Here is a 12705-nt window from a genome sequence, read left to right on the forward strand (position 1 = left end):
TGTCAAAATGATAGATAGAACACTTCCCTTAACCAGGAAGACCTTGAATAGTCCAGTGCAAGTAACTTGGGGAATCTACTTCTGATTGAGCTCCATACCAAAATAATTGGACACTGAAAACTGTGGCAGACATAACACCTATTCTTTGATTAAAGTGGAAAGAACCAAGTCTTTAATTAAATTATTTGTACTGCTCTTAAGAAGTAATCTCAGAGCAGGACAGATAAAAAGATATATTAGAATATATACTAGAATGTGAAGTAAATCAATAGATGAAGCCACACTTTGATCGAATGGTAAAATTCACCGTGACTTTGCGCTTCAATTTTCAGAAACACCTGCCTATGACTTTGAGGAAGAGAGTTACATTACATATGTGTTAGCTGATACAGTACCTCTGGATGACTACATATCAGAATACCACATCGTGATCCGTACCAGAGACCAAGAAGGACTTGTCTGGCACATATCCGATGAAAATCAGTGGGAATTCATCCGATTGCAGGTAGGAAAGTTGTCAATGTACGGAGTTGACCCTGTGGTGTTAACTTTTGAACATAAATGCCGGGATAATTGCAGAACTAAGATATTAAGACAAGAAACATGCTTAATATGATTAATACATGCTAACATGTATAGTAAAGGTCAACAAATCCTTTTATCACCAAATATTTTGCCACAACCCAGCGAGTTTGCCATTTTATAGGTCTAGCAGATGATGAGTCAGAAGCCGTATAAATGATAACCAAATTAAGCGGGAACACGGCTGAGTGTGCCTACAATGGATTTATTCACCAAAAATAGTGTACTGAAGACAGGCAGTATCTTTTCTGTAAGGACTGCCTTGATATACAGATATGAGCTTCTTTTCTGTGCAAAAGTATGAGCATCCCATCAAACTCTGTCATTTTTGTAATGTACAACAACGGCCAAATGTTGATCAAAAATAACTTTGATGTGCAACACACATGAATCTTGAAATTTCTTCAATATTCTTCATTTCTTGAACAGCTTCAAAATGGCTACCTGGTAACGCACTATAACCTTGGCGACACTGGAGCAGGCTGGTACATGGTTTTGTCTAACTATCCAATGGACAATGGTGGATGGCATTCCATTGTTTTGGAGCGGTACGGGAACCACTTCCATGTGAAGGTTGATGGAGGTGGAGGAGTCCGGGAAATGGAATCCAGGATGGGTGATTTCTACGAATTAACCGTGGATAGAACTTCATTGGTACTTGGAGCACAGGTAGATGTACAGCAAATTACAAGTAATTTCGTAGGTGAGTTATCAAGATTTTGTGAATGAAGATTCAATAATGAACAGAATATATCTGTCTACTGTTTATTGTGGTAGTACCTCTGTGAGGGATGAATTTGCTTCCGCAAGATTTGAGAAACCTCAACATGTTGCTTTTACAGTATTTGAGCAACCACATCCTGTATGGCATCTGTTGAAATTTACATAAGAACATATCATGTGTGTAGTGTGACTTGTAAGCCAGTATGATGAACTGTTAGCTTGCATGTGTACTCTTTGATGCCAAGAAATTTACAACTCTATCAAGCATATCGGTGTAGAATTCACAGGGAGAACATTCCAGAAATTTCTAATTTGACTCAAAGAATTCACAAATCTTCTAAGCCAAAGGACTTTTAACTGTGTTGTTGGTTGGACTTGAACGGGAAAATTTACCATGAAATGTTTGAATATAACAACTTAACCTGTCTGATCAATGGTTATCTACCATTCCACACTGTTCTTGACAAAACTACATTTCTGTGAGTGTGAATTGAATTGAACTTGTGCTTTACAAGTTGTCCAAAAAAATCATTACTGTAAATGCGAACCCTACTGCGTTTGTTTGCTCCGTGTATCAGTGATGAAAAAAAATTGTATCCCAGCAAACCAGATGTCTATGGATTTGCTGTCAGTTCAGTAATTTTGGTAAATTGTGTGTGTGTGTGTGTTTGTGCATGCATTTGCACGTTGGCCCGAAACATGACTTGTGTATATTCACAGATTGATAACCATTGCCATGCAGTGTTGTAAGAACTTTCCATGCAAATTATCAAAAGCCCAGATTATAACTATGTAGTTACTGTAATCTGTGAAACCATTTTCAGAAATACTGATCACTGAATGAATTTTGTGTTTAGGTTGTATGATGGATCCTCGAATAAGTAACACCTACCTCGGTATGGAAAATGATACAGATGGTACCATAGCAATGCCCTCTGATGGGGTCACCTACGGTTGCTACTCAGATGTGTGCGACAGCGACCCATGTCCAGATCCGTTTGTGTGTTTTGATCTCTGGAGGGAATATATCTGTCGGTAAGTTTGCTCTCGTGGTTTCTGTTTGTAGGTTTTACATCTATATATAACATTTCCAGTAGCTGTACTTTTATGTATTTTCTGGTAGATGTACTCTTTTTGTATGTCCAGGCTGTTCCTTGTTTCATTCCCGCAATCATGTTAAATGCCCCAGTGTTCACCTTGGCAATACAGCCTGTATGTATCTAATGTTCAGTGTTATCGTTGATGGCTGAGTTTTGATCCGGACTAGAATTCATTTTCAACAGTGGGATTTTTCAGCAAAGTGAATACTTTGTCTGTCAACATGGTTTAGGGAGAAAAAAAACAAAATTTATTTATTTTTGTCTGAACGAAAATATAAGAATATTAACACAAGTTAGATATGTCCTTAAACTCTCATTGGTGGTACAGGAGTATCAACATTTTAACTAGACTTTTAGAATGACAGACTTGTCAGGTATTCAGTTTCTTACAGAGGTAACCGTTTTCTCCTCAACTAGGTGTCCGATCGGAGAGGAGTATTTCAATGGCACTTGCATCGAAATTGATGAATGTTTGAGTGATCCATGTCTCAATGGAGGAGAGTGCATCGATGGCGTCAATGGTTACATCTGTGTATGTCCACCTGGATTTTCTGGCATTCACTGTGAACTCCGGACTCCAGAGGCATGGTACGGCAGAGCTACGCTCAGTCTAGGTGCCGGAATATCTATTCTTGTATGTCTGCTCATCCTCCTTAGTAAGTATTTATGTTTTATTAGTTGTGTGTTAATACTTCTGGTTGACAAAACCACATCGGTTTATTGAATTATTAACTTGTTCCGTAGAATAGCTGTTTCTACTTTAGCCAATTTGGAAATTTTTTGACATTGCGGCAAATGTATACTTCTGCCGCGAAAAATGAGAAATGGAAAAACGCAAATGTTGAACATGACCTTTAGGATGTTAAAAAGACAACACTGCTTTTAGGGCATTTTTGTTGTGCATATTTTTTAAGGTTTTATGTTTTTTTTCTGTGAGCATGCAGAAAAGCCCAGAATTTGCTCTGTCTACATTGCCTGTATATGCAATGCCTCTATTATGGTAGACAGTATGGTTCATAAAAACAAAATAACAAATAAGGTTCGCATATCACCTCTGTACCTTGCCAAAAGTCCTAGGAACAACTTTCTTTCCTCTGGCCTCATCTAAGTATCTAAGGATGTTTGTGTAAGACAATCTCCTCAAGTATTCCAGATTGCCTCAAAAGGAATGTTTATCTGTAATTATGGTGGTTTTGTCATGAACTTGCATTAAAATTTATGTTTCTATGTTGTACAGTTCTAGTACTTGTCTGCATCATTTATAAACGCAAGCGAGAGAAAGACACCCTGGCACACGACTACTACGATGATGATATTCGTGAAAACATGATTGTCTACGACGATGAAGGCGGCGGAGAAGGTGATCAGGATGTGTTCGATATAAGGCCGTTGAGTGTACCAGTGGATTCAGACAGGGTAGATGAGACTCCTGTCAAGAAAGTCAAAGAGCCGCAAGTGAGGGCAAGGGATGTACCACCGACTGATAGACAACCTGAGAGAGAAGTACCCAGAACTAGAGCCAGGCCACCGCCAGGTATGTATTTGACATTGGAAAAGACAAAGTCCATCTTCTTTGTTGTGTATTGTTCGTCAAAAAAGATGCCTAAATCAGGTGTAAATCAGTTGTTAGTTCTTTAGATACAAAACATGACATGACTTAAGTGTCAAGTTCAACTTCACTCTTTTGCTGGCCAAGGTGGTTTGCTGGGGTAACCTTTAGGTTGTCACTGTATATTTTTGTGTACATACTAGAAATTGCCATATGACCTTCTTTATCAGTCCATTTTGTAATCAGTGCGCATTATAAATTATGTTTATTTGACCGCTGTATCAACATACCGTACTCCAAAATGCCTGTTAATACAACTAACCCATCAAATCATACAAACTGAAATATAACATACGGAATGTATCATGTCATATACATCATGAGTGTAGGACCATATCATGTGGTGTCACTGAATTGTGAATATATATGTTTTACTCTCTAGGAGAGTCTCCAGATGTTGGTGACTTTGTCAATGACCGTCTTAAAGATGCTGATGATGATCCCAACGCTCCGCCCTACGATACCTTGCATATGTATGACAATGAAGGCGGCAGTTCCACGGCTGGCTCCTTGAGTTCCCTCAACACGAGCAGCAGCTCTGAACCAGAGCAGGACTATGGCTACCTGAAGGACCTGGGACCTCCATTCCAGAAGCTAGCGGACATGTACGGTGGAGCAGATTCAGATTAAACGCCACAAGAGAATCCTGGGAGGCAAAAAGAAAGAATTTCGAAAGATGAGCAATGAATCTTGAAGACAACTCCTATTTTATTAATGGTGCTCTATCAGCCAATAAGCACTATTGATTAATTCTGCAGTCACAAGACATTGTCATTACCATTGGTCAGTGACGACTTTTGAACTTGACCTGTAGAATACCACGTGTTGATGTTGGAAACACTGAACAAAAAATTACAGGAACTTGTTTCTTCTCATACTTTGTGATACAATCATGTACATACTTTGATGACGTAGAGAGAGAGAGATTATTTTAGTTTTATTTTAACATAAAATTGACATATAAGGAAGCTCATTTTCATTTCTAAACAAAATCATTCAATATATCTCAAGTGCAAAGAAACCAAACTGTGTCAAGCCATGGAAGTTTTGCATATCCGGCACAGTAGCTGATATATCCAACTAGAAAACTGCACATTGAACAGCAACTCTGTGGGTTGTAATGGGAAATGAAGGACCTACGCCAACCCATTTCTTTGTTTTATTTCTAAATTCTCACTCATAATCAAGCCATAGCCTTCACCTAATGTGAAGGATTAACAGGCACAGATGAAGCATATTTTATCCACATTGTTTGTCTTCTAGAGACCTATATATTCAGGGTGCCTCTGTGCACAAACTATATTTCTTGTCTACTCTTGGTCCCCAAGGGCTCATCATGGGGAATTTTCTATGATAAAGACAGATTTATAGACAATGAAACATTGATTGGCCGAGAGTTAGTCAGAGGTTCAGACAGTTATGAAGTACATACGACTGAAGACTTCTTTAAAGTCACAGTAGTAAGCACGTATATATTCAGAAATTCAGAAACCTTTCCTTACAATATTCCTTTGATCATTAATGATATTAAATCCAATAGAAGGTTTGATTTTGCAAAGATGCAAAGTGAAGACTTCAGAGAGTATAATTGTTGATATGTTATTATTTAGATGTTTAAAAGAACCTTGCTTTATGGTAGTATTTTAATATTGGAGCAATATTTGCGAAATCATTTCTGTGTTGATCACAAATCTCCCTGTTTGTTGATGTTGCATTTGTTGTAAATTTGCATATTTACATGTGATATTTGCCAAAGATCTAATTTCTTACCATTCAAGACGTCAATTGTCCCACCTCCTTTAATTTACCAATGATGCAATAACGGACAATGGTGCCAAATATGAAAATCAGTATTTTTTGAAAATTTGAAAGTTTTTTCCCAGATATTGACAAAATGATAATTTATAGTACAACTCAATAATCTTGCTGCAAATGAGGGCTTCTGTAAAAATTGACTTTACGTGAAGTCTCTGTGATATCGATGAAGTAACTTGTTTGGTTTGTTGTGTTTACATGTTTTCAGCCCGTTGGGTTTTTTTGAGACTTTTACATCTAGAGTTGTAATTTAAAAGTTGTTATGTAAAGGCATTTAGTTTTGTTGATTGAAACTCATTTAAAGTACAGTGCTATAATTCAGGTTCTAATTTTACTGATTCGTAACAGTAGTCTGAAAACAGAATAAAAGCGTAAAGCTCATCAAATTTGATACTAAAACCACAGACTGTAGAGTTTTTCTAGGCTCTACGCTAAAACGTTGGAGATATAGCTTGTGGTAGTAAATACAACTAAGTTTTAAAAAACTTAATAAATTGTTGTTAGCTTTTGTATTAATCTCTTTGTTTTATTCGGACAGTTTTTCATTTCCACTAAGTTATGTTAATCTGAAGACACGCTAACCTGTTCACGCCCAAAGTCTTGTAAACAGATTCACTATCACCATTGATAACAATGGGTTTGAGCCAAGGTGGTAAAGGGTTAAGCCAGTTTTTGTTTTGGTATGCATGGATAGTTTTACAATCTCCAAAGTTTTTATTTTACAATTACTTGTATGTGATGTTAGAAACTGCCAATGACCATCTCAGAATGTGATCAGATCATATTTTGTAATATTAAAGATTTAAAAGACCTGACAACTTGCTTTTCACTGAGAAATTTGCAATGGATTTTCAAAACAGTACTTTTTACACAGTATACTTTAAAAAGGTAGAAGTATTTTGGGTATTAAGGTGCTCCCATAGACGAACATACATGTATATGTCTATTGTAATCAGATCTTTGCATTTTTACCCCTGTATTTTCAAGTAGATTTTCATGAACTATGTAATGTTGTAACTCAGACACATAGTCTGTAGTGTTACTACATCAGTTTACAGAGATCTGAGCGTCAAGTTGATGCTCCATGCAATGCTTACAATGCTTGAAATGTGTAGAGGATTTCAACTCTTGATTGTGTTATTCTTTCATCGAGTTTACAAGTTTTTCGACTCGTGTTGTTCCTTTTTTTTCAGTCTTTGTAAAGCATGTGTTAAAATTGCAAGTTGGCAACCAGAATGCCATAATTTTTTAGCTTTCGGTTTTCAGTTTACAGGTCAGTTTTACTAGTTGTTGCCGTACTGCTGTAGAGATAGGCTAGTTTAAAGGTATTTTTTTACAAAGTTAAAAATATTGTGTGATTTTTCCAGAATTTAAATAAATTTATTGCAATAAAGAGGACACAATTTGTCTTGTCATTCATCATTGTATGTGTAGCACAAATGTACCCCCTTCGAAAAAATCTGAGCTGCTAAAATATTCTTCGCAATAAGGGGAATATGTTAGTTTAGCGGCCTTGAATTTAAAGCTTTATCCTACAAAAGTCGGGGGGGGGGGGGGAGATGTTTAAAAGGCTGTTTCAAGCAACCAACATTAATTTTACAAAATTGCACAACTTTGTGTCATACTGGTGAAAGAAGCGATTTCTACCATACTGTAGTTTCGTAAATAACTATTGTCAAATCACCTTCCCAATCGGAAGATACAAAACAAAATGCCATGAGTATTTTCTACTTCTTCAAATTGACTCCTTAACCCTTTCACCTCCATGGTTTGTCCCAAATCCATTGTTTTCTATGGTAAACTTGGACCTGTATACAGGGAACTGGGGGTGAAAGGGTTAAACCACTAACTATTTCTTTCATGTATGATGCTAGCATCATTGAAATCCTTGCAGTAGTTTTGCAGTTTATCAGAGCAGCTATTTGCATATTGGCATGCATTTCTGGTAGTGTCACGTTCTTCATCAGTTCTGGTTTGAAGGGATGTTTTATAACTGCTTTGACACTTTATGACTACCCAGATGATTTTAGAAAATAAAGAAACAACTGAAAGTGTGGACTCGGCATCATACCTAGACGTATTTTTTGAAATTAGACAAAATACACTATATACTAAGCTGTATGACAAAAGAGACAATTTCAATTTTGAAATCATAAACTTTCCCTTTTTGTCAAGCAATATACCATCATCTCCAGCTTATGGTGTGTATATTTCACAACTCCTTAGATACAGTAGAGCATGCAATTCATATGAAGACTTTCGAGTTAGACACAGCCTATTAGCTCAAAAGTTAGTGAGGCAAGGATTCTCAGAAAGTAGATTAGTGAAATCATTTAAGAAGTTCTACAGTAGATACGGAGATGTATCAAAATATGACCTGTCTGTTTCTCGAATGATGAGTGACAGCATACCAAATTTTGACTCACAAAAGTAATTTGTGAATTCACCAATAACAATGGATTTGTCGCTTTGGGTCAATCTTGACGGGTGCAGCTAGCTGGCAGGGTACGCTTACCCATTCCGGACACCTGGTACCGACACATTTCGCGGTTCAAGATGACCCCATTGCCTTTGTCATTTTCGATATTATCCTTGGACCTGGTAAATTTTCATGGTTACCTTGAATGATAATGATTATTGGACCTGATTTGATGTCTATTCTGACATGACAATAAATCATATTGTTAATAATGAGTGATATCATTATAAATTGAGAAAAATCAAATTTCTCAAAATATGTAACATTCTTTGCATGTCGACAAGCATAGAAGTTCTGCCTCAATGCATCCTAAATTTCTTTAGACCGCATTTCATAGTGTAATGACGTAAATTCATGCCAGTCCCCTCAACCTCCTATAGAACTTCAAGAGACAAGTGAAGAAGGTTCATTTCCCATGTGTTGATTTCGAAGGGGTTTGAATATGTTCCCTGTGTATGAAATATACCCCATTGAAATGTAAAATTAAAATTTTCACATTGGCATAGTTGCTTGAACTTTGTTTGGAGTACTATTGCCTACATGTTGTCTGTGCATTTCACCCCATCCTACAGAGCTGCTCAAATAGTCCGAATGCAACAGCAATATCTTATAAATTAGAGTGCCCTCAACGTTCAGAATTTTGAAGGCCTTTGTGTTTGTTTTTGTATTACTGACTGCCTCTGAGAGGGTTGCCCTCATGCATAAGCAAACCAACTTTCGATAAGTTACTGTGTAAGAATTCTACGAAATAAAGATATTTTGATAAGAAATGAACTAAAATTTGATTTGAATGAAAAGCATGTGTTTTCATTCTAATTTGTGCAAATCTACATCAGGTCATGCTTGGAATTGTTAAAGGTTTGCCTTAAATAAATACATTCTAAATACATTCAATCAAAATAAACAGTGAGTACAACTCTAGTAATAAGTATTGGCAATCTATTAATTTAAATCAGTTGTTGAGAGGCATGGCAATGTTTCTGCCTTTGCTTGTTAGGAAATGTCGCCAACTTTACATCAGATCTTTATTATAAGACTGTAGTAGTGGAATATACTCAGAAAGACATACAGAAAAAAGGACATGTAAGTTGGTCTGAGACATGATAGTATATTGAATTGCATGAAATGAAGTAAATGATGCAGTAAATATTACAGGACAAAAACCTGGTAAAATTTTCACAGTGCACTTTAAAGAGATGGGTGACATGATGCAGGGTTACTCCTAACAATTTATATGTGAGACTCAATTCAACCAATGAACAAACCTTATGGCATACAGACGGCATTATATAAAGTAATCATTTAATTAAAAGTTGCTGCACTAACCATAAATCAGGATTCATTCATGTGGTGATATTGATTGTTGCCACTTTCATTCACTGTGACATCCGTATAGGTGATAGTTTGCTCTGACTTTGCCGAAAACAAAGGATCCCTCCTTATTACAATGAATGCTACCTTGGATTGTTCTACAACTCCACCCACTTCTCCCTTTGACCTTGACCCCAGGTGTTCCATCCACCTTGGCACCATAATGGCCACTTTCACCCCTTGGACCTCGTGGGCCAGTGTTCCCAGGGAGGCCAGTTTGACCTTTGGCACCAAATTCACCTATAAGAGAGCAGAAAGTGTTGTATACAGATTTTTGAAAAACAATAAAGTTATTCTACTGTGTTAACTTTTGTGTATTATGACATACTCTATTTAAAGCAGAAGAAATTCACAGAAAAATTAACAGAAACCACAATAGATAACTTCCAAAAGTTGTTTGCCAGAGAAAGAAAGTACAGAGGCAGCTCTAATGATAATATGTGACATACAGAATGCCTATTAAACATATACCTCTGATCTGGGCAGACCAAGAATCAGTAATTATTTCTGCCTGCCCTTTAGCCAGGGGCAGATATAAAATTCCGCTTGCCTAGCTTAAAATTTACCAGCCTTAGGTGAGCAGTTATTTGCAATTCTGACTCTATCAATTTTACAAACTTAGATCATGTAAAAGTCATCAACACCCTGTGCACCTAAGTTTCATCCTAAGTCAATTTCAAGGTTAATTCTTCACATTTTAGATGTTGTTTGCAGGGTTTGTGTTATACTCTTTACAACAGTATTAACTATGTCACACCATGTCAACATTATTAATTTTAATGTAGATATATTCATGGGTAATTGTGAGCCTTTCTGCACAGAAATGCATTGCTTGAAATAGTTGTACACAGCTTTAACATCTATATATGTATTGCAGTCTTTCATTATTTTATATCATTTGATATTTTTTTTGGCCGAACTTCTATTGTGTTTGATTATCAAGAATTAAATGGGGATAGTTAAATGAAGACCTATTACCACTGTTTACTACTACCCTTTACTGGTAGACACTGATTCTTTGTTGCAAAGTCATGTATTAATAATAACTATGGTCAAAATTTGGTCAAATTTATGCAAATCATAAACTATATTCATTACCTTGTTCCCCTTTGGGGCAAATATCTCCCTTGATTCCTTTCTGACCAGGTTCACCTTTGACACCTTGTGTTCCTGCTGGACCAATCACACTTGGTTGACCTACAAATGTGGAAAATATACCCAATGAATGTTCCTAGCAGTATAACCTATTTTTGTGAGAATTTGAGGCAAGTCAACATTACCATAAATGGCAGTATGGTCGCCATGGCAACATCTGACTGAAAATGGGGATTATGGTTTCAGTGCCTATATCCTCATAAATTTTAATTTTTATAACAATTAGACAAACCTTCAAAAGGCAAAACATCTGCCATGGAAATGTGCACAAAAAACCAGAAGAAAATTTGACAACTTTCAATGGAAAATATCAATGATGAACCTTTCTTGGTAATCTCATGAACTGTTGTCAAATTATCATAAATGTCCATTTTAGCCCCTAAATAGTTGCTATGAAAACATGTGACCTCCTGCATCATATGTAAGTTAATTAGTTTACCCACAGTCTTTTTTGCTCGTCTAATTGCTTCAGGATTGGAATTATCTAAGTGCACATGTACTACTGTAAGTTAATTTACTAAGATATTTTAAATATCTGTTTTGTGTGACTTCAATCAAAACAAATGTAAACAAAGTGAACAAGTCCCTCTTCTTTTTATATTCATAATGTATTGATTCGGGAGGTACAGGTTGCAAGACAGTGCTATTGTTACCTTGTCTTCCCACTGGTCCAGAAAGGCCAGGTGCACCAGGTGGTCCTGGTGGGCCAATACAACAACCAATAATAGTTTTTTTCTCATCACCTTGAGCTCCTTCTATTTTTCAGAATGGACAAGTCACTGATGAAGGCCAATGTCTGAGCATATGTGCTGCATGCATGGGAATGAGCATAAATGCCCATTCCCCATGCATGCTTTTTCAGCCCTCTGTTCACATGAGACACAATTGGAAAAAGTAACATGTGCAGAGTCTGTGTTGGCCATGTGATCCTCTGAAGATGACAGAGAACATGTTATAAGTATCCCTGGATAAATTATGTGCAGAAGTTCAAGAAAGATCGCTCTCCAAGATTTAATGCAGTTGCATTTTCATGGCCTACTCTTCTTCAGAATCTACTTTCAGCTTTTTCAAAAATGCGCATGTACAAAAGTTTCACATCCAGATTCACAGTGTACCTTGATCATCTACTTGAATAAAAGAGGATTACCAGTGAAAAGCAACTTAGTAGAGTGGGAATAAGTATCTCTTTAACTGAATACATACCTTGAAATTTCAGCCCCTTCTTTCAAGCATTGAAGTTACAGATGGCAAAACTAACTCTTTGACTCAATCGTCTCTGGCAGATGACTTGGCCAAGCTTCATAATGTGAGCTTTTACGTACTTGTATGAGCAGTACCATATGCTACTGATAGAATTTAATACCAGGCCTAATTGTGGAGGTGTCCAGTTTTGATATTCAAAAACAACATTAATGAGATGTTATAGAAGGCAAGCAAGGGTATTGCAGCCAGGGGAAAATAAATGTATTTTGGGGGAAATAATCATTATGCACAGTACGAGATCATTTGTACTTAATATCTGAATTCTCCCCCAAGAGACTTACATGCACTACCAAATACCAGAGTGCAAAAAAAATATGAAGAATTTACAGAAGCTATTTTAAAAGTTTGGCCAGGAATACATCTTGCAAGTTCCAGAGCCTATGACCACGTCATTGAAAGTTGTGTGTGCACATGCTTATGTGATCATTCTATCACACATTGATCAACGCGGGCAGTGTTGTTCTATCCATGGAGTTCCATATTCTCTCACTATATCACAGGAACATGGTTTATCATAGACTCTTACAGTATGTACAAATATCAGATGTGGTTATTGTCAGAAGTGTCTGGTTTGTAAGTTAAAATGCAAACTGACATAGCAAACTTTG

The 12705-nt window shown here is 36.6% G+C and overlaps 1 protein-coding gene across 4 annotated transcripts in view; it reads left to right on the forward strand.

Annotated features, from left to right (window-relative positions):
* Positions 1-6666, forward strand: part of LOC139148262 (neural-cadherin-like) — an 81309-nt gene extending 74643 nt beyond the window's left edge. For all 4 annotated transcript variants that reach the window (XM_070719613.1, XM_070719610.1, XM_070719609.1 and 1 more), the window contains 6 exons: positions 333-505; positions 1012-1285; positions 2163-2340; positions 2823-3061; positions 3643-3939; positions 4397-6666. In XM_070719613.1, the coding sequence (XP_070575714.1) occupies positions 333-505; positions 1012-1285; positions 2163-2340; positions 2823-3061; positions 3643-3939; positions 4397-4644 (1409 nt within the window). In that variant the 3' untranslated portion in view covers positions 4645-6666. The remainder of the gene's footprint in view (positions 1-332; positions 506-1011; positions 1286-2162; positions 2341-2822; positions 3062-3642; positions 3940-4396) is intronic.
* Positions 6667-12705: the final 6039 nt, after the last annotated feature.

Source organism: Ptychodera flava, chromosome 13 (assembly GCF_041260155.1).
Source record: "Ptychodera flava strain L36383 chromosome 13, AS_Pfla_20210202, whole genome shotgun sequence".
Lineage (NCBI taxonomy): Eukaryota > Metazoa > Hemichordata > Enteropneusta > Ptychoderidae > Ptychodera > Ptychodera flava.